Source organism: Strix uralensis, chromosome 12, assembly GCF_047716275.1.
Source record: "Strix uralensis isolate ZFMK-TIS-50842 chromosome 12, bStrUra1, whole genome shotgun sequence".
NCBI classification, from domain to species: domain Eukaryota; kingdom Metazoa; phylum Chordata; class Aves; order Strigiformes; family Strigidae; genus Strix; species Strix uralensis.
In genome coordinates, this window is record NC_133983.1 from 20,878,085 (window position 1) to 20,901,565 (window position 23,481).

General features: G+C 38.5%; 1 protein-coding gene across 1 annotated transcript in view; it reads left to right on the plus strand.

Moving 5' to 3' along the window:
• Window positions 1–7,503, plus strand: part of CDH13 (cadherin 13) — a 516,835-nt gene extending 509,332 nt beyond the window's left edge. The window contains exon 15 of the mRNA XM_074881610.1: window positions 1,785–7,503. Coding sequence (XP_074737711.1) covers window positions 1,785–1,792 — 8 coding nt within the window. The 3' untranslated portion in view covers window positions 1,793–7,503. The remainder of the gene's footprint in view (window positions 1–1,784) is intronic.
• The last annotated feature ends 15,978 nt before the right edge of the window (window positions 7,504–23,481 follow it).

The window sequence follows — 23,481 nt, forward strand, 5'->3', positions numbered from 1 at the left end:
GCCTGCCTGGCTGCATAGCCCATCTGGACAGGCCTCTTGCTGGAAGAATTTAATATTGAAGTCAATTCAAATAATACCAAGATAATAACAAGAAAGAAACAGAGAAAGTAAAATAGCCTTATCAGTAATTATATTAAACTTGATTTGCCCAAAAAGAAAACTAGATAATTAAAAATGAGCAAAGAGCAAAAGCCAGCATCTAATAACGACTGTTATGTTACTGTTTATGCTACACGTGCCTGTGGTTGTGACAAAACTATTGATATTGCATCATTTAAGTGTACAAATGCAATATATATTAGACAGACATTTCCCGAGTGTTTGTGAGTTTTGATGCGTATGTTCAACTTGCATTTTTGTGTTTTGGTGTAGCAGTTGCCTCCTCCCAGGGTAGAGAGCATGAATCCTTCAGTGCATTGTCGTGGCCTAACCTCAGTAGGCAGCTGAGCACTACACAGCTGCTCACTGCCCCAGCGGGATGGGGGAGAGACTCAGGAGGGGAAAAGTGAGAACACATATGAGTTGAGATAAAAACAGTTTAACAGGCAAAGCAAAAGCTGCACGCACAAGCAAATCGAAATAAAGAATTCATTCACTACTCCCCCTGGGCAGGCAGGTGTTCAGCCATCTCCAGGAAAGCAGGGCTCCATCTCACATAGCGGTGACTTGGGAAGACAAACGCCACAACTCCAAATGTCCTCCCGCTTCCTCCAGCTTTTATTGCTGAGCACGACATGTTATGGTGTGGGACATCCCTTTGAGTGGTTGGAGTCAGCTGTCCCCCCTCCCAGCACCTTGTGCACCCCCCCCCACCCCCCTTGCTGGTGGGGCACTAGGAGAAACAAAACACCTTGATGCGTGTAAGAGCTGCTCAGCAGTAGCTAAAACACTGGTGTCTTATTGACACTGTTCTGGTCACAGATCCTAAACATAACACCATATGAGCTGCTATGAAGAAAATTAACTCCATCCCAGCCAAAACCAGTACAAACAGTAAACCAACACTGTAGGATCAGAAGTTGTATTTGAGAGGAGCCAGAACAAATTTAGCTATGTGTTTTGTTAGTATTATTCTTATTATTATATGTTTTAACTCTGAAATCAAATATTTGCAATTTAATAGTGTCCAAGTAAAACTGGAGAAAAGTGACCCATTAGCTAAAACTGTTACATTTGCTTCTAATCTGTTTTTTCTGAATTTCTTTACTACCTTTGTATTATCAGAGTGCCCATCTAAAATAGCTAAAAGCATTCAAGTTGTGCCACCTTCACTTTATTTAAGAAAAAAAAGTTAGTCCACATAAGATTTATATTTCTGTAGGAACATTAATATGATATGCCAGCTCTTTTATTCCCTGGTATAGTCACAAACTATAAGGCACTATAAACACGTTGTTTTTAAAAAGATATTGTTTGTTTGCTCTTTGCTTGTTGGCACGTGTGCACACAAGGGAGTGACTCTCTGACATTTTACTTGCACTAACATAAATGATCAAGGTGTCAAATGGAGAGAATCAGGTCCTGGCTCAAGATTTATGCTCAAACCTCTGCCCTACATCTTTCTGAACTGCACTACAAAGGTCTCTGAATGCCCCAGGTGACATTTTGGGGTTTCCTCTTGGAGATTTCTGTCTTCACAAATAATTGCTTCTGAAGCTGGATAGTTTCTATTTAATTACAAATGTGCATGCACTCAATCAGTAATTTGATTGGGGAAAAAACCAAAAAGTTGAAAGATACTGTGATCTGCGTAGTAATAATCACACACATTTCCCGTCATTTAGGTCTGTAAGAACTCCTGACATTTGAAGCTGTCCTACCGAGTTGCCATGGCAACGAGAAAAAAGAAAACGTCAGATCTGAAGATTGCAGTTTACAGTTACTGTTCTTCACTACTAGGCCTCAGTTGCTCCAGATTCAGTTTAATTTGCAACCTCACTTAATCTGTCCAACTATACATTGGTGTTTGACAGCCTCTACCCTAACTTCCGTTTATTAACGGATTCCTCTTGCAAGACGCAAGATTTATGCGGATTTTCACTGAATGTTAAAAGACCATGACATCTAAACCGGACCTTGGGAGAGCAGAAAACAGATTGACTCCATTTTTTTCTATCTGTTGACTTGTTGCTATTCAACTGTTCAGAAAATATTTTGTCTGTGGGTTAGTATTTGTATATGTATGAGTGTATGTATATATATATATTTATATAGAGAGAAGAGTTATACGACAGGTTTAGCTTTTATAAAGTATTCATCTGGAGTGTGCAAGGGACAAAGCAGAATAATACAGCCACAGATGAATTGTAACTATTCTACCATGGCTAAACCTACTGTATTTGCTGTTTATAGTGTGGCCAGAAGGAGAGAGCCTATTGCAATCACACCGCTACAACAGCCACTTTGTTGACACAAATAAAGCAGGCCCACGGCTCTGCCGTGTCACTTCTCGTACCTCAGGTTCAGCAAACAAGAAATGCAAGTGCCCCTGGCTTGTTTCTGATCTGAACTGCTGTCCTTACGCCCCAACTGGAATTTAGGATCGGGCAGGAGCACAGCGCCTCGCTCCCCGTTTCAGTGGGAGCGGCGCTGGGAGGTTCGGCGGAGCCTTGATTTGGGAGAAAGCCGGCGCTCTATGGGTCACGATTCACAGCCATGGAGTGCTGGGCCTGACTTTACAGGGGCTCCAGTCAGCTTCCTTTATGTTCCTGCAGATAATTATTTGCCGGGGCAGTTCACAAAATTCCAGTCTTTTGTCAGCTCTGCAGACACAGTTCAGTAGGTAGGTGTCTGCCTAGGAGAAGCTGATTAGAACAGCAAAAGCAAAGTATTTCTCAGAAGCACTGGTCTCTCTCTCAGCCTCTATGCAGCTGTCATCACATATGTAAGCGCAAGGAGGAAAACAGATGCCCTATTCTATAAATATACTCACACACACATATATATAGTTTTGAATATATATATACATACATACACATGTACACACAGTTTCCAGTTAAGAGTAACAAGCGCATTTCTTTGTGTGTGTAAACTTACCACACTTGTTTGCAGACATGGAAAAAAAGGGTGTTCGTTATATATGAATATGAATCCTTTTTTATTCTGTGAGCATGTAAGGTTAAAAAAAACCCTTCTAATTGTATCAAGATGATCATCTTGTTAATAAATTGTAAATGATCCATCAAAGCTCACACCAAATTTTTATAAAATTAACACAAAAGGTATACTAGTGACAGACTGTGGCTTTTATTAGAGCTTGCCAGTAACTAGGGTAAGGTAAGTGTCTTAGAATATTTTAATAAACTTGCTTATTTAAAGTTTAAACAAGAAAGCTTCCTTATGCAATAGAACTTTGCAGCTGCATTCTTTAGTTAGCATTTTTACAGTACTTATGAGTCATACTGTATGTTGTCTTTACTACAGTGAGATTATGAGCATATCTTCCACACCACATATATGTTTCAATAGTAAAGCTTTTTGGAAGCATTAAAAAGTCCAAACATACATTTAGTTTTCCATAATGCTACACTAGATATTAAATGTGTGTTGGTGGTTAAAAATTGCTGTACAATAGCTTTTCTCTGACTTCCTGTATTGTACCAAATATGAAACAGGTCTTTTTTATTTTTAATCAAAAGGAGTAATAACAACAGCGACAGAGGAAAAATTAGTTTTTGTTGTGAACTTTCCTAACGTTGTAGATTTCTTGATAAGATACAAGCTGCCTTCAGACAGGAACCTATTTTTCTCTTCCAGCTTAACTCCTGCTGTCCTGACCAAGTAAAATCTCCCACTGACCTCGTTTCTCTTGCAGCACACTCTCGGTGTTTCAATTACCAAAGTGGTACTTTGAGGTCAGTGGGAGCTTCTGCTGAGCAAGCGCTTCAGGAGTGGGCTGTTAGGCAGCTGCAGGCATTTCAGTGGGAAAGTGCCTGATCTCAAACATTAACATGGGCATGCTTCTAGTTCTCTTTCTCTGCCCATGCCTTGTAATAATCACATGCTGCTGCTTTATCATCAACAATCATGTCTTTTAAAAAAAAACATAATTTTCAGGCAAATTTTTCAAAAAGAAAAAAAAAAAAATCAACAATTGCATACCACAACTGGATTTTTCAACATGTATATTTAAAGAATGCATCCAAATGCACCCAAAGATAAACTGCACCCTATGCTTTGATCTACAAAACCTTTATCTTGAATAAAATAAATTATAATATCCTCCCCCACAAATACTCTTTTTTCTACTTGCTTTCTTCCTCTCTCTATGCAGCAAAACCCACCTCTGGAAAGACACCCATTGCATTAGTGTCATTTCTATCAAGTACCAGATAAAGCTACCCTTTTCTCCTTTAAACCAAGGCTCACATAGCATTTGGCGGATCATTCCAAGGGCATCCAAAATGAGGAACAAAGAAAAAGTTCTTCTGCCTGAAACTACACTAACAATGGGAAGACTCTACCACTTTGTGCCCAAGGACAAGAGAGCCTTTTTCTTGGATAATACCGTAACCTTTTGACATGTAGAGAGGTCAGTGTCATGGCTGAAACTGAATCAAGATGCATTGAAGCCTTCATTCACCATTATCACTTTATTTCTGTACCTAGATTAAAGCCTCTCACCCTTTACTGTGTGTCTCTAGGCTTCAGATGGAGCTAATCACTGGACTGCCTAAGCATGCAAAGAGAAGATCAAGCTGCCATGTTAATGTTTCTCTCTACCTGAGAACAAACCCTATTTAACAAGAGATTGTGGCACTTTCTGTAGCATTATCCAAGCAAGGAACCATATTAGAATCTGAGTTTTCCTACCTGATTAAGATTGTCGGCTCTGGCTCTAAAAATGATGCCCATTTCCTGAAACAAAGGAGCAACAATAATTTATTAGTTTTTCTACAATGTCATGAAAATGTAGAGAAGTTAGTTACAAAATTGGTTGTCATTTTTTTTAATAGTTAATTATGTTTAACATTTGTTCAGCCAAGCTTGCTGTTTTTATAACATAGCATTTATTTCTACCTAGCTATTTTGGTCACTACAACGTTTATTTCAGTCAATGTTTGTAGACATATAACACTGTCTAGAGTCAGACAGGCAGTGAACTTGTTAATTTTCATTTTGTAATGGGCACAAAATGTCTTGTGCAAAAATCATTTCACTTGAGAAGAGTATCTGCTGTTAAAACACAAATTGGGTATAACAAACAGCAAGAGGAGTTTATTAGCAAGACAAAGGTCTCGTTTGTGGTGTACTTGCTAATTGAACCCTTGTCTGTACACCTCATGTGTGTGCTTTTACAATATGCCTATGTGCATTTATTAATGTACATTTTGTTCAGTAACTGTAGGTCTGAAGATTAAAACAAAAGGAAACAAGCTGAATTTCCTACTGGGTATCGAGGAAAATTAGGTAAGAGTGGAACACTGGCTAATAGACTTTCTGAGCCCTGTTCTCATCACATTTACACTGGTGTAAATCAAAGAGCAATTCCATTACTAGAATTGTTTGAGATTCAGTTAATCATATTTAGATGAAATTTTTCATCTAAACCTCCCCACATATTGCTTTTACTGGTCTGCTGTGAACACTAAAGCAGCAATATTTGTCACAGGATTATTGAGTGCTTATATATTATTGAAAGTCTGTCTTTTGTGACATACAGAGAAACCTACAGCTTAGATGCCTCCCACAGATGACTCACTTCCTTCACCGACCACTTTACCATGTCTCTAAGGCACCCAGCATAATTTGGTTTAGCCTTTATTTGAAGTGGCTGTGGCCTGTAGTCAAATAATTTGTCCTGGTCTCTTGCATAGTCATTTAAGTTAGGGATCACTACAATATAAACCTCATTTATTAAATTATGGACTTTTCAATCGGTTTGTAGGGCCCTAGCTTAAATGTTTTATCACTGCAAAAAGAGAGACATGTTATATTAACAACTTTTACATCATTTGTCCTTCCTTTACAAAAACCTCCTGTCTGAAATACTGAGAAAGCTGCCAATTTTCTTCTCAATTGCTACTAATACACTCAGCCACTTGAAACATAGCAGAATTTTGTACACAAATAGTTTTACATCACTGTTTGTCTACAGGCTAACTTTCATTCTGAATGGATTTAATAATGTCTTAGTTAATTAAAAAAAAAAACCACTCACAAGATAAATTATATTAAAGTCACATCAGCTTGAGAACACCAAGTCCAAGGCAAAACTCTGATCCTATCTTCCCTTTATTGCATCTCTAGAAACTGTTGTCTGAGATACACTGTCCAATGCTAACAAAAAGATAAATAACTAAAATGGCAATTATTTTCTTTCAATTAATTCTGTGATCTATAATCTTTAGAATTAACATGCAAAGTACATTAGTAATTATCATTATAACTATTCTATTTAAAGCAGAGATAACTAGCTATTTTACTATGTAAAACACATAACCCATTGACTACACTGTTCTCTTGCCTCACATCAAGATACACTAGTTGATTTATAGTTGTCCAAATGAAATGGATACACTCGTACGCTCTCACTGGAAAGTTACTAGTTGCACAATTGCTATGTGTGTGTATATATGTAGATATATAGAGATATACACATACACATATAAATATATATATATATAATATATACAGATGGAGGGAGATCACTACAACATGGGGACTTGGAATAAGCAGTTTAATTCCATGAATTATGGATGAATACATGAGTTAAGGGACAGCATGGGTTACATATACCAAACCAGTCTGATTTAAAGAACAGAAAAAAGGCAAAAAAACATACACTAAAACCCAGGCTTATCCCAACTCTCATGTTGTATTTATGCTGCCTTTAGCTGTCCCCTCTTAACACAATTATATTATTTGAAGATATGCATAATTGTCTACTGACTCATTTTTATTGTCTATGTATCAGCAGGTCACCAGTAGTGGAAAGGGAAGGGTTTATAGCCAGAATTCTGTGTTACTGTGCTTTCAGTAGGACAGCTATTTGGGAAAGTTTCATCCACCCTTTGAACATTGCACTCCTCCTCTGCATCAGCAAATGATTGTATTCGATGACTTGGGGTTAAAATGATAGTCTAAAGACTATGTGTGTGTACATGCCCACACCCTGCCTGGGACTGGAGAATAAGAGAACGTCTGGTGGACTGTGATGGTGTGAATTCAGTACAAACAAGCTGTGTTGTTACTGCCATTTCAGCCAGAACCCTCCTGTAAAATCATATTTGCCCCATAACAAACTCTGTTTCTCTAAGTTACCACTAAGATATTTTTTTATTATTTTCTTTTTTTAAAGTTCAAGCAAGGAGGAAAATTCTTTGTTTGATTTTAAAGATACTTAATTCAGCTACTTTTCCAGTTAATCGTTCCTTTGGGCCCTAGTTGCTGAATTGCTTGCTGTTTCTGAGGTGTAAATAAACGTTTTGATTTATGACGTGGTTGCAAAGAAACTTGTAATTTATTTGTGAAATGCTCAAATAAAGGATGTATGGGCTTTTACCTTTTGTCTGGGCGTAGACCTTCCTGATGCAATACAGCAGGAATGGAGGACTACAAAATGACCTTGAGACTGCCAAAGGGCTGGAATAGCCTGTGCGCTAAACACAAGAAACTCCCACATTGCTCTAAGTAAGAGAGATAAATTGCAGCCTCTGTCACATGCCATGGTTATAGAATGAGAATCTGGAGGTTAGAAAGGTAAATAAGGTTTGACCACACAAGAAAGCAGTAGCAGATTAATCAGCATCCATTCAGGTAACAGCAGTGATTTGCCTTCTAAAGTCACACTTTCATTACAAAGAGTTGCCTTGAGCCAAATCTGGGTCAGGTGTCGCTAGGCTGGACTGCATGCAGGAGCTTTAATGGATTTTTGTTCCACTTTCTTTCTGCTTCACCTGGCCACCTTCCCCACCTACCACCACCATATCAGCTTCTATAGAACAGACAGCCACAAAAAGTGAACATTGTAAACACCGCAGAAAGAGGCGGAACAAACGTCAGTCAGCGAGCACCACCGTGGGATGCTGCAGGAGTGCATTTCTGTCACTGCCAGCACGCCAATTACAGTTTTTAACAGCTAGCACTGCCATCGTGTCTGATGTGCTCCCTCCCTGTGCTTAACTCCTGGGGAAGTATTGCTACACAGATGTGTATGCAGGTGTGCTCTAGTCATTGCCCTGATTCAGAAAACCTTATGCCAAAATTTAGAGCCCTTTTTGCCTTCAGGCCCTAACTGCTCTGGGCCAGATTGCCCCAAAAGGCTTGCCCTGCTTTAGTGCCTTTCTGTACCAGGAACTGCAGACTTCATTGACAAGGCTTAGCGCTTTAGCATGCTGGGTTTAAAGTTTGTAAAATAGAATTTTCTTTTTTCACTGAGCTTTCATAATCTGTGATTATGAGGGGAAAGGAATTGGGATGTGCTTTCCTCTGCTGCCAGCTGCTCCCAGACATTGCAGAAGGGCCCAGTAGGTGAAATAAATAATAATTCTGGCCCAGAATCCAGGGTAACAAAAAGAATAGAAGGCTAGGTAGAGTGAAAATCCTGCAGGAAAATTGTACCACAGTACTATGGCATTATTGCTTCTCTACCAGGGAATTCTTTTGCCAGCACAAAGCTAGAGCCTGTTGGCTTTCTGGAATTTCTGAAATTCCTGCAAGTTGTTTTTCAGCTCTTCTAGGAAGTTATCTAAACTGACAGCGACACATAAAGATAGAATATCCCTGAAAATAGCCTTTTACTACATCTGAGAATAGAGGAAGCTGGAGGAGGGAGGGCAGCACTTGAAGGAAACATCGAAGTACAAGCCACAGCAGCTTGCTTTCACCGAGACTCACCTCCAGCTCTTGCCTATTGCCGATGCTTTATGAGACTTTAAATCTAAAGGAGGCTTTTTAGTGTGGTCTGTAATAAGTAGAGGATGAAAGAGCATATGTGAAACTTGTGGTGTAATTCAGCAAAAGGTCATTACCTGAAAGCCACAGCAAAAAAACTGTCACCTCCTTTGGTCTCAGTTGAGATCATTGTCCTAAACTAATGCTGTGCCTTATACCTTAAAAAAGGTGTTTGAAACAGTACAAAGTTAAATCATAAGCAAGGAAATGTTAACAGAGATAGAAAATGCTGAATGGTTTTTAGCCAGGTAGAAGTTTTCTGTTTCCCTTTCAACCTTTCTGTGTCTCATCTAATGCCACAGTTCTGGATTGCAGTCTACTGTTACTCAGTAACTTTGCACAGTTCAATCCAGTTACATTCTTTCTCCAGCAACAGTAAATCAGAACAGTCCCTTCTGGCTTCAGTACAACCTTCTTACCTGCAGAAACAAAGCAAGGGTCATTGCTCCTGCTGTAAAACTATTGGGATGCTCTTCCTCAGCCGCCACGCCTCTGGCCGGACTCTACTCATCCACCTTGCTGACCTCCGCTGCTCCTGCGGTTACAGCAGCAAGTAAGTTACTCTAGGTCCAGTACACTTCAACATTATATGACAGTATATTTTATTACTTATGACTGATTTTGCAACTTCCTGTTTCCACGTGCAGTTGTGGGATACTCACCATCATTGCTGTGGCTGGATGTACTTTTTACAACTGTCCAAAACAAGAAAAGCAAAAGTGTTGACCTTACTTGTTTACTGCAAGGCATGCTGCAAAATCAGAATGTAATATACAGGTGGACACTTACAATTAATTAATTGCTTGCAAATAGTGTTCTGCAATACAGTTACAATACTGGGGTAATTGATTTTGGAAGGGGCATGTTCATAAACAGCTTTTTGTGGTACATTTAAAGAAAAGCAAAAAAAACCCCCGAAACTCTCATTGTTGTCTTTTCAAACTGACGACATAATATTTTTAACAGAAGGATAATGAAACATAAGTGGACAGTACGTATGGACTGGATTAAAACTTCATGTCACTAACAGGTTTTTAAAATCTTAGCTTTCATAAATGTGTCCATTGTTGTTCACACCTCTTATCTTGTTTCATACCAGCAGCCACTTAGTAACAAATTTTATACTGGGCTAATTTTGCCATTCCAGTTATCTTGCCACCTTCACCCTTGCTGTAACAACTGATCTGCTGAGGACAGTGGTAAAATAAAGAGTCTAGCCTGCGCTTGGAAATGACAGCAAATCAAATAGTGCCTCTTTGTATACAAATAAATAAATAATCACATCAGCTGTGTCTCATTTTTTGGGCTATTTGATCAGCTGCAGTAAAGCAACAGTGCTGTAAGACACTTTCCATAAAACAGGGATTATAACCTGCCTTGGGGTTATAGCATGTATTGTTGACTTGGCTCATACCAAGGGAGTTAGCCTTTGGTGGGATTTGAACACCTAATTCCCACTAGCATCACTAAAAAGCCAGAAGTCTAAGAGCTGAAACTTCACCACCACCACCGATGAAATAATTATATAGCTATAAATTACTTATTTTTTTAAAGTCATCATGAGCTAATATACACTGAAATGTTTCCTGTATCTCCAAGGTAACTTAATTGTCATCATCTTTCATATTGAGCAAACCCAGTAAAACCTCTAGAGAGCAGGTGCCCCAATTAACAGATACTCAGCCTTTCATATACTGGATTGCCGAAAAGAAAAATAACAAGATCAGGGATGCTCAATTCACATGGGGATCATAGCAAACGAGACAGAGTCCACATATAAAGCAAAGTAGAAACAATACGTTGTAGTAATTAGAATACTCCTTCTTACAAGACAATAAGTCTAAAGGAAAAATTTAGACTTTTTGGTGCAATAAAATTCACATGTGCAAGCCATGACTATTAGCTATATCATGTAAGAACTAGACCAGTGCTGGAAAGCCCAGTCATGGTGCCTGGCAAGTTTCACCATTGTTACTAATGGTAAAAACTGCATTAATCCATATGAAAATGGCTTGTTCTTGAATCCTGTGCAGAGAAGTCGAAACAATAATGGCTCTAGAGAGAAATCCTTTGAGCTGGGCAAAACCCCCTATATCCTCAGCCCTGCCGAGGGCTTAGTGCAGCTGCTTGCCATCACAAGACAGAGCTGAAGGCAGGATTTTGACCTATGTGTACCTGTCAAGCTATGTTCTTGTGTCTTTAGTCCCATCAGACCACAAAGCGCCCTCTTCTCACTCTGTTTCAGCAATAGGGACAGAACCGCAATATATAGAAATAGAGGAACAGTCAGAGGGCACAGTTCAAGCAGTAGAGGCAGCTGGAGACACCCTCCTGGCAAGCACAGCCACCTCAGCGTGACAACCAAAGAGCTGGGGTGCAGAGGCACCTCATGCCAGTACCTCAAGGCAGGCACCAGCCTGAGAGCTGAACCCTTCCCAGAGGAGGGGCTACCAGCTTGGCCACCCAGACGCAGGGCTGGGGAGGTTAGGTAGCCCTGTGGCCACATGGCAGCCGAGCAATTGTCAGACTGTGCCCCAGGCTCCTGCCAGACATCACACCTTTGTCAGTCCTGATGCACATGGCAGGTCCCACGTACTGCTGGGCTGCCAGTCAGCATTTGTACGAGATGAGCAGACACCGTCCCCAGCAAATGAAACAACAGTGTTACACCGAAAGTGGTTTTTGGTTGGTTGGTTTTCCCACCCCCGCTTTTCTCACTCAGTTAAGACAGTTCTCATCATCTGGTTTCTGTGCCATTGACATCCAGTCATCATTCTTGCACTGATGCTCTAGCTTGGCACCTTATTAAAGAGCCATCAGGGCTCACTCTTTTATCAGTTCTGTGATAAACTTACTTTTAATTGCAGTTGTCTGTCATCATTTACACAAATTGTGGGCTGCAGTACCTTCTCACACTCTTAATTTTGGCACTGTGTACTTTGTTCTTTAGCAAATCAGCACCGAGTACCTGAAGGTAATGAAAATGTGTGCTGTACACAACTCTGTCTTCTGGGGTTGAGTGGATGCAACCCACGGCTTGTTTTCTTCAGTTCTTTCTTTCTTCAATTTTAAACAAAAGTCTTCTTGCTACTGCAGCTCTTCTTTGTCTCTTATCCTGCTTAGGCTAAATAAGAGAGGGAGGCAATATATGCATTTAAATGCCATTATTTAGTGAAAGTATAACTCGCCTGTAACAAGGATAGATACGTGGATGTAATAGATTTATTGTTCAAATCAAAGTACTAAAACGTGTGTGTGTATATATATAAATATAAGCAGCGAAGGTGATGAGTTTCATTATCACACACACAAAATAATAGGCTATTTTTTAATTGGTTATTAAACAGTGAATACTCATTAAAAGCTCACTTCATTGGGAAAAAAAATACTACAATGCAATTAAACTGTACTACAGACTAATTAATATGGGAATTAGGGCAATTCAAATACCTTTAAGGAGATGGCAGAGGGGCCAGTAGGCAGCATGGACTTATACCAGTCATCTTCATTAGCCTAGCAGATGGATTTTCTGCTACTTTAGGGTTTTGTTGAGCATTCTATTTTTTGGTTTTAGTTTCAAAGGAAATCTAGGGGAAAAATGTTTTCTAATGTGGGTCTTCACAAAGTCTGGAAAAACACTCTTTAAAAAAAAAAAAAAAAAGATTCACGTATTACTTACCCCCATAACACAGTCAACTCTCACTTTGTTTCTGTAGAGACCGACTCTTGGCACTCTGCATCTTTCCTATACACAAATAAATAAGACTTAATATAAAATTCTCAGCCTCCTTAGCTCCTCAGTCATGTAGCATCTTTTCCCTATGGGAGATCCCTGTTAGTTTGTTCTTACCAAAGGCCTCTGTGTCAAGAACCATTCTCACAAGCTGTCCAATTTCTTGTGAGTCAGAAGGCATTTACCAGTTATAAACCACAATTTCATGAAAAGTATTTTGCTTTCTCATAATTAGGATGAAAGAAGGATGCCAAATCTCTAAGGAAACACCACTGAAGGAGCCTGCTAGCCTTTTTTTTTTTTTTTTTAAGCACTCAATCCAAAAGTTACTCTGTTTAGAAGTAGGTTGTCACACAAGTCAAGACTGTGAAAGTTTGCCACTCACTTTTGATAGTACTAGCATCACACAAACAGTTAAGTAGCAGAAGGCCCTGTTGCAGAGATTTGCTAAAAATAGTTGTTTACACCCAAACACAGGATGGGCTTGAGACTAAAAGCCAAAGAGAAGTTTGATAATGCTGTTGGTGCTTATGAGCCATTTCCCTGGAAGTCTGGGCCTTGTTATGTATCTTGGTGGGAATTTCACAGGCCAACCTACTCTAATTTCTGCCCTTTGGAGGTCTGTCTTTCACTACACAACACAACTTTACTGTTTACTATTCGAACCAAAAGTAAAGCATGGGTCTAAGATGTTCTCGGCATCTGATGTTTGACTGACCTAAGATTTTGGAAGTGCAGTTGGCTGACCATCACTTTACACCTTGTATGCATTAATACAACTGGTGCATTTATCCCAAAGTATAAGACTACAAATCAGATCAGCTTTCATTCACTAGTATTCTCCTCCCAGTTTGTAGAATTGTAAATTACTCTGCAGGATGACAAACACTGATCTGACTGTTAGATCGCTGTGTTATATAGCTGTATTATGAAGCAAAACCCATTCACGGATTCTCATTCATTTGAGGGAGATGTCACTGGCCTAACACAATAGGCTTCTTTCAAGCCCTCCCTTGTATTTCATTCTGTTATTTCTCCGTTAATAAATAAATAAAATCCCCATTGGCTTACGGCTGTAAAAGATGAAAGAACTCTTTTTTTCATGTCAACATTCTGTAGTGCTGATGGAGTCTGGCAACAGTTGAATCCTGGCTCAGACTTCTCTTCTGTTTTCCTTATTAGCATTTTGCTTGGCTGTCCCTGCCAAAGTCTCCTGGACATTTCTGAACTCCGTGAATTGTTGCAAGTATTGCAACAACCAAGTGTGAAATGAACTGCATGGAAACTCCTGGGAACCTGTTAGCAGTGTATTAACAATAACCTCAAGTTCACAGGAAACAACAGGCACCTGTTCAATGGGGAACATGTTCTTAAATTGACACTCAATTATCACTGCATATTTTAGCATCATTCTTGCACCTTATCTAAGACCCACCATGAGCCTCAAAAGCCTGTTTACTAATTTAAAACCAGTCTTTACAAACCGAGACAAAAATGAGAATATGAAGAACTGGAGTATACAAATAATTTAGCATTTTAAAAGGATTTTTAGAAAAAACTCTGTCGTTTGTTGCAATTCTGGTTTATTTCAATGTGAATTGAGATGACAGTTTATATAAAATAGGTGCTTAATCTCAGTAATTACCTCTAAGGTATTATAATCATGTAAAACAGATTTGCCTTTTTAAAAAAAAAAAAAAAAAAATTAACCTGAACAAAGAAAATGGTAAATAGTACTCCAGAAAACCTTTCTTCAAAGAGCGGAGTATCTTAAACATTTAATAATTATCGTCAACATTTTTAGACTAGGAAGCTAAAACTTAATGTCTAAAGGTATTTTAAAAATGTTTTAAACCATTACCTGCATTATAAATAAAGTTGTATTACCAGCAGCATACCATAAAATTAAAAGACACCTATATTCATTTTAGTGGCCCAGGAATGATGCACAGCCCTAAAAAAAAAAAAAAACCAAACCAAACAACCCAAAAAACCCCCAACAGCTGTTAGTTATATGTACAATACAGGAGCTCTGAAGGAACACATCTTCTGGATTGCATTAATGCAGAACAACTCTGTCTCCCACCTGGAGAAGTTTCCTGCTCTCATCGGGAGCTGGCGCAAGGTCTGTGATTTGGCCACTTTTACATATACCTTCACAACACCTGCACAGCCCTGCCACCATCCGGAAAGGCAACAGATTGTCTCTGTAAGGAGACACTCAAGGAGGTGTTCTTGAACAGGAGGTGGCATTACGCTGAAACGCAGCGGCCTCTCCAGCCTGCAAAGTCTGTCAGGACACCCAGGTGTACTGTGGCTGTGGACAAGTCTACATAGATGTTAACAAACCATTTGCTGAGTAAATCAATCAGCCAGAGAGTTGTTCATTCTTTATAGCCCATGGGTCTATCACTTGTGCAAGTCTTATCTAGCTACAGCATAGTTTTTTCTTCCTGTCCACTTGATGGCTTTGTTGCCCAAACTCAGCTGGCTTTTTCAGAGCTCATCTATACTTTTTATAATTCCTCCAGCCCCATCCAAACCGTGTCTGAATAATGGTTAATGATTAATGTGCTATTAACCATGGTCTTACTCCTCAATATTTAACTACTTTGACAGTAGGTGGTGTATTTCCATTTTATGATAACAGTAGACAAATTTAACTTAGGAATTGAATCTAGAAGCTTCAAGATTGACATGTCTTTCTAGTCACAAACAACTAGACTTAATCTTAAATCCTATTCTTCACATCCTTCAGGACTGGGACACAAAATTATTTCAAGTAATGAGCATTCCTAAAGGTGGGGAGGTGAGAGAGATAATTTGCCACCACATGACTGAGTGTATAATATTGAATACTTGATAGCGGAATTATTGTCTCTTGTACACTACACAGAATAATCTGTGTCTAAAAATATTTTCCTGTTACAGAGATTGCTCAAATAACAATTGAGAGGTATGCACACAGCCCTCATATATAAATATATATACACACCATATACATATAGTTTATTTCAAATTAAGCTTCTAAGAAACAAGCAGAAAAGCCAGATAATGGATCCAGGTAATCTGCCTCATAAGCAGGCAGGTTAAATTATAAATATATGTTATTCTTTATCATGTCTCAAAATATTATTGAAAATAACATCTAAGCTATTACTCAGGATGTTTTCTCCTATTCTAAGAAAAAACTATATCATTATATTAACAAAGCAAGAAATGCTGAAACTGCGTTTAAGTAAAGACTTTCTTCCATCACAGCTAGAAACAGTTTTTAGCAGGGAGCTGTTATGGCTATCGACCATTAGAACAATCTAGAAGAGTTCTCCTCTGCTGATGTTAGGCCTTAGGTACGGCAGTTGCATGTACAAGCATGTTCATATGTGAGAGAGAAGATATCTTTTTCCCTGTGCTTCTGAGAGGGAGATTTTTTAATAAAATACTCCTTCATCTCTGTCAACTTACACTTACCCACACATAACAGTGAACGTTTGCAGATACCACATTCTGTATAACATGATAAGAAATTCTGGCTGACACATAATAAACCAGGAGTAGTTTTAAGGACATGATTTTCATCTTGTAAGAAATGTAAGGGACTGTATGTGGGAGTGCTATTAGTCCCGCAACAAAGACATCTTTCCTTCAGTAATGACTATCAGTGTGTAACTTGGAACCTAAAGGCTAAAAATATATCATAGAATCCTAGAATGATTTGGGTTGGAAGGGACCTTAAAGATCATCCAGTTCTAACTCCCCTGCCATGGGCAGGGACACCTTCCACCACTAGACCAGGTTGCCCAAAGCGCCGTCCAACCTGGCCTTGAACACTGCCAGGGAGGGGGCAGCCACAGCTTCTCTGGGCAACCTGTGCCAGGGCCTCATCTCCCTCACAGGAAAGAATTTCTTCCTCATATCTAACCTAAATCTACCTTCTTTCAGTTTAAAACCATTACCCCTCATTGTATCCCTACACTCCCCAATAAAGAGTCCCTCCCCATCTTTTCTGTAGCCCCATTTAGGTATTGGAAGGCCACTCTAAGGTCTCCCCAGAGCCTTGATATAGTTATGTTCATAAGGAACTTCTATTCTGCAGGGCACAGGAAAGATCTAGAAACACATATACCAATAGGCTGCACATTCTTCCTGATACATGCCTCTGATTTTTCTTCCACTAATCTTTCTAGACTTCCCCCTCGTGACACTGATAATTCTTTCCTGCTTTCTTGTTAGCATTTCGGATCCATGATTTCTTTTGAATCTGCATTCAGGCAAGTCACACTGACACCAACGCCAGATTTATGAGGGGAAAATGTCTTCGCTTTACTGCTAGTTACCATTAGTTGCCATTGTTTCCTGTGTTAAATAACTTGTATTATCATCCCTGCCTTGCTGCATGCTTGATCTCTTACCTCCATTACTCATCCTCTGTTAACTTCTATCTCCACCTCATTTCTGGGTTATGTCTTTGATGGACCAAGTGATTATTTTTCAGTCAATGATCCAATTTACACATAAAGTAAAATATCCCCAAATTCATTCATGATTGCCTTCATTTCAAATAGCTTAATCTGTCACTTCCGGATGGTGTTTTCTAATGGAGCATCTAATTTTCTCCTTTCTCTCACTTCTTTGCAGTCACATCAGTTGTAATCTAACAATGAATGAGATTGATTAAATGGTTGAGTTACGCATGAAACAGTCCCAACTGGAAAAACATTTAATGGTAGTTAAATATTATACTGTTGTACATACTACCTGAAAAATGATCATGACTAACACGGCAGTCAGAGCCCTTTGAAAATGCCTTTCTGGGCAGAATTGTGCAGGTTTACTGACATACATTTTGTCACGCCAGCTCTAATTAAGCCTGTCTAATTACTTCTCTTACAAGGGTTTCAGGTTGAGTATATAAATTCTTGAGGACATTATCTGCTGTAGGTGTAGAAATGTCCTGTAGAATAGTAGGGAGGAAAAGTCTGTAGAGAAAGTTAATACTTTTTATGAGACCGTATGACATAACTGGAAAATGGACAAGCTTTTGGACACATAGGACCTTTGCTACATACCAGTGAAGAATGATTTTACTGTATGTCCAAAAGAATGCCCATTATTTTCATACTCACCTGTCTCAGCTGGTCAGATAAAAGTATTATAAAACCTTTCCTGTCTCACATCCTTCTATCTTTGAAACCACTGCTACATCTAAAGCATTTCTAATGAAGAAAAGTAGCTATCTGATGAACAGAATTCTCTTTGGATGGGGCTGTTTGCGGCAAACTAAAAAGGAACCAAAGGAAATTAAATAGCTTCTACCCACATATCATCTTGCCCTGGGAAATCTTTAAATCTTTTTTGCCCAATGGAACAGCTCCAGCAAGCAAAGTCTTCCCCAAATTGCCATAAATTGCTGATGAGGGCACACTGCTGTGAGATGCTAGACATTAGGTGCTAGATGGTTATATTGTCCCAGGGAAAGAAAGAAATGCGGTGTTTATTTTCTTACTTTGAAGGACCCTCTCCTACATCCAATGGGTATCTTTGATACTGTTTGATCTATAGGTAGGCTATGAGGACACCTGTAATTCAGCTCTTGCTCAGCCTTGCCAAGAATGAAGGCCTTCCAGGCATGTCTTTAAAGAAAAAAAAAAAAATAAAATAAAAAATCAAAACACTGTCAGTGCTTGAGGAATTTTAACCTAGAAAGAGGTGGCAGCTATAGAATACAGCAGCTGAGAATTATCTGTCTTTACTGCAAGTTTGGAGTCAGGTATATAATTGCCATGAAAATATGATATCACTTCCCATGGATCTGCAGAAGAATTATCCTCTATGGAACTCTACTTTTAAGTGCAAGTGGTATTGAGTTTGAGGTACAAATTATCAAGAATAAGCTTATTATCTTTTACTTGCTATTGTTCATAGTAATGCTGCCACCATGCTTCCCCCTGTGCATTGCACCAAGTCTAGAATTTTGATTTGCATTTATTTGATCAGTTGAACTGGTCAAACCAGGGTTAGAAGTATAGTACTTAATGTAAGAAATATGGGGAGGAGGAAGCAGGGTCCAAAATAAATTCCACTGTGTAAATTCACATGCTAATTTAAATTGGGGAAAAAGGCCATAACCCTATTCTCAAGGGTTCAATTAGGAACAAGATTAGGCTGCAGGTAGAATTTAATTACCACATGGCTTTAAATGGTTATTGCTTGAAAGCCTGGTGCCAGAATCACAGTTAGGTTCCTACTTTATACTAAAAAAAACCAACCCACAACCGAACACTGCATCCCTCCCCCCCCCCAAAAAAAAACCCATGAACACAAAAAAACCCACCAAAACCCCCACACAAAGGACCACAGTAATGTCTGTAAAGTGCATACATTTAGTAGTAAAAGGCTTCTGTTGTACATAGTTACTATAATTTAGTCTGTGTCATGACTTGAATGGAGCCATTGTAGCTGTTTTGCTGTGGCCTTGGCTTTTCTAATTTAAATACCTTTGTTGGAACTTTAATTCGTTGGGGAAAAATAGAATATTTTCAAAATACACAGTATTCTGATCAAACAACAGCTAAAGCCTTCCAAGTTCTAATCATATTCAGCATTTGTGTTCTTTTGTTTTAAATGTAGAAACATAATGAAATAATTCCATAACTTAAAGCTTGATGAAAATGGCAATTAAAAAGGAATCGATCTGATACATCCTGTTCCTCACATTACCATGCTCTGTAAAATGTAAATCTTTATCTCCATCGCTAAAGCTTTCATTTCCCATCTTGATTAGGCAAATATTGAAAACAATAATCATTTTTCACTAAAGTGAGCCTTTAATATGGAGTAGAAAGAGTGCACTATGGATATTACATTTTCCACAGAAGACTGGCTTTCACATTACTGTTTGCTATTAGCATATTTCATGTCACTCCATCATACTGTCTTTCACTCAAATCCTACATTTGTTAGAGCAGATGGAAAGTTAGTTTAAATTAATTGAAAGCATGCTGTGCACAGCTTGTGGTACCAAGAACACGCAAAGAAGAAAGGAAGATACATCAATTTCCTTTCTAACATACCTATAACTCTGAGAAGAGATCTTTTAAGATATCATCAAGATATTATGCTTCTTTTTCTTTTTTTCTTTTTTTTTTTTTTTGAGAAAGCTATAGTGCTTTGATTTTAACAAGAGGAGCAGGATGTAGTGAAACTGGCTGGATACACACCATTTGAAAAATAAATTCTGCCTGGGATGGAACATATTAAAATGACACAGAGAAAGCTAGTACTTACTCTTTTGTTTCTGTAGTCTTATCTACAGTTCTTAGAAATATTGATGAGTTTGAAAGCTAATTACCTCCTCACTTATTTTAGTTAATACTACTTCCTGTATCTGGATCTTCAGCTTTTCTTCTGTCATCACTGAAAATCCAGTTGTCTTCTCTGTTCTCTGAACCAACAGCCAAATATGTTATTAATGCCTGCTTCATTTGTTTACCTGAAACCGAGAGAAGCAAACTCATCTGCTTCTTAAGAGTGATCAGTATGTGGCCCTTCCTCAGAACCTTTACAGGTAAAAGCAGCTTCAAAACTATCACAGTATATTGACCAAGCAATAATGGAAAGGTTTACTAATTTATTAATTTGGTCCCTTTTTTTAAAAAACAAAACAAAACAAAAAAACCCACAACATAATATTCCAAGTATTTGTTTCATAGTTGTGTAAAAAGTGAGGGCAGGAGGGAGCAGGTATTGGGAGGGGCAAAGTTTCTAAGATGGATGGCATCTGTTTGTGTGCTATGTTCTGCTAAAGAGGCTGCAGTGGGGCAGATGGGAGGAAGGCTTTGTGCTTACACCTGTGTGGCCCAGGCCAAGGTGAGACCCTCTGTCATGAACGGGAGTTGTTACATCTTGTAAAGCAACTGGAAGTGCAGAAATCAATGAGGAAAAGCAGATTCTGGAGTTCAACATGGGAAAACCAGGCAGAAAACAAGAAACCAGCAACACAAGTCTGTTGATCTTGGTAGGGAGCAGGTGGAGAGCCAAGCTTTAGAAGTTATGGAAAGAAGAAAGCAGCATGTCCCAGAGGGACTTAAAGTAGAACTTGCTGTAAACCAGTAATGCACTGAAATTTGTTGGACTGAGAAAGACCTCAAGGGTCCTGAACAAAAATGGTGAGAGATCTGTCATTTTAATCTGTCTTGATGAGTTTTCTCTGTTTCAAATGTTGCTCAGTTCTGGTTTGCATTCAGATAAAAGTGACTTTTGAGTTTTGCTAACCTTCGTGTCTCCTTCTTACACACCTCATGTCTTTGGTGTCTCAACACTGGCCACAGCTTCCTTTTCTTCTACAAAAAAGTCAAAAGGAAATAAGAGGGGGGGGGAATAATTTTTTACATTTGCTCTTTCAGTCTTGAAGAACTCCAAGGCTGAAGTGGAACAAAATTAAAACAATACATTTTCGTTTTAGAAAAGTCAAGAATTTCTATGGAAAAGTTGACAGAAACCAAATACATCCCACCTTTTGCACATTAGTAAAGTTATTTTACATTTATCTTTGGGAGAAAGGTTATTTTATACTGAGGTATTTCTCCCCTCTCCATTCTGACTGTAAATGTTGAACCTGTGTTGTCAGGGGTCTTACTTCTGCTAGTCACTGAACACATTTGACCATCTCTATTCCTCGCAGATCAAATACAACTCTAACAACTGCAAATGAAAAAGATAAAATAATGCAAACCTTTCCCAATCCTACCTGTCTGGCTTCATCTTCCTTCTTTCCAGAGAGCCTTCAGATACTGCAGCTGAGTCTATCTTCCTTTTTTCATGATCTGATGACAACATTTACCTTTCACAAATGTTTACTTCTTGTATATATAGATAACCCTGAATTTCAATTGTATTTTCATAAGACTTTACAAATTTTTTGCCTCATTTTATTTCTTCCACAGCTATGCCTATACCTCCTTGCTATTCCCAAGACTTTAATTTAAATTCTTTCCTTATTATTTTTATCCATTTTCAGTTTTGCCCTTTAAACCCTGGTGCCTGCACAATTTTCTTTTCCCTTTTTTTCTACATTATACAGATTCTTTATGATCATCCGAGCCAGCATTTCTTTCTCTGTTCTTAAAAGGCCTTATCCCAACCTGTATCACAAGCCTTTCCTTGTCCTATTTAATTCACAGTAAAATTATGCTTCTTCCTGCATGCCAAACTCAATTCATAAGTCACATAAACATCATGCAAGGAGAAATTTGGCTTGGAGATCATAACTTCTCTTGGGCACATGACAGGTGTCTTGGTTCATATTAACAAAACTCTTTGGAAATTCAGAGGATTGTACAGGTAATCATTGTTTGATTAATAATTTACAATACCAACAGAATGGAAATGAAAACTGGAGAATGACAATCTCAAAGCAGCTGTATGCCTGTCAAATATGCAAATTTTTTACCCTTCTTTGTCTGTTTGGGCACTGCTTAACCCCATGCTGAGTTGCCTTTCTAGAACATAACCCTACAACATTCATGAATAATTAGGTAGTCATAAAGAAACAAGGAACGAGTGAGAATTAACTTCCCACCTCCTAGCATCACTTGAAGATTAATTTGCCTAAAAACTAATTAGCTGACATACCACAAGTACAGAACCCCAAAAGAAATGAAAAAACAGAAGACAAAAAACCCAAACCTTAAAACGGAATTTTCCATCTCTGAATCTATATACAAGCAAGCTTAGTGCTTCTGGAAAAAAACTACTAGATTAAATCCAAAAAGAGTGTTTTTTCTAAGGAGTAAATGAAACTATGATGCAGCTGGGATGAAATCCTTCAGCTCTTTCACTGACATCTGCAAGAAAAGTAAATGTCATTACTTCTTTCTGAAGATAAAAGTATAATCTAGTTTTAAGATTACAGGGGTTTAGATAGCTACGGGCATGTGGAGCTGTTTCACTGAGTTTGCCACTTAATGCCATGCAGATCTTAATAGCAGCCAAGTCATTAGTTAGTGCTAGTTATTAAGAAGAGTAAGGCAAGTCAGAAGATGTATCACAGATCCAATGACATAATTAGCACCTTAGTTTGAGGCAATTCTTTCCCCATCAGGGGGAGAAAATTAGGCAATAGGGAAGTTTCCTGCATAGAAGGATTTATTCCTGTGGCTAGGAACCAGTGCTGGGCACAAATGCCAAATTTGCTGGAAGTTGAGAGGAAAAGAGGATGTGTAGAATCCAAAACGCTAATTAGGAGAATGAAAGTTTTACAGCTGGCTGAGTTTTTAATAGTTATTGGAAGGTAAGCCAAGACTAACAATCTGAGACAGACTCTAGTTAAGTGGTGGCAAATGATTCTGACATTTCTCAAACCTCACCCAGAATACTCAGAGGTTAACTGAAGCTTAAGAAACTGCTTCCCAATACAGGAGACACTTCAAGGAAGCAAAGAGAACACAGGCCCTTTTCAAGCTCAGGGATATGCAAAAAATGTCAACATTTCAAATTTTTTCAGTGAACTCTTCCATAGCAGCCTCCTAAAATTACACAAACCACTCTAAAGTAGGCCAATCAACTGTATAAAAATATCACGGTGATGCTGAGTATTAACTGGGAATAATTTTATTAGTTTTTTTTTAAAAAAGAGGAAGAGTGAAGTACATTCGCATATTAAGGTTCTGAATACAGATTCATCTTGTCAGATCTTCTTGTAAGAAAATCCCTGTAATATTATCACCCCTGTACTGACTTGAATAACTAATGTCAACCATCCACAAAAAAGGAAATTCAGTCTTTCCTTGAACAGTTCAAAAAGACAGGGAATCTAGAGTTTCCCTGTGCACAGTGTTGTCTTATGGTTAAAA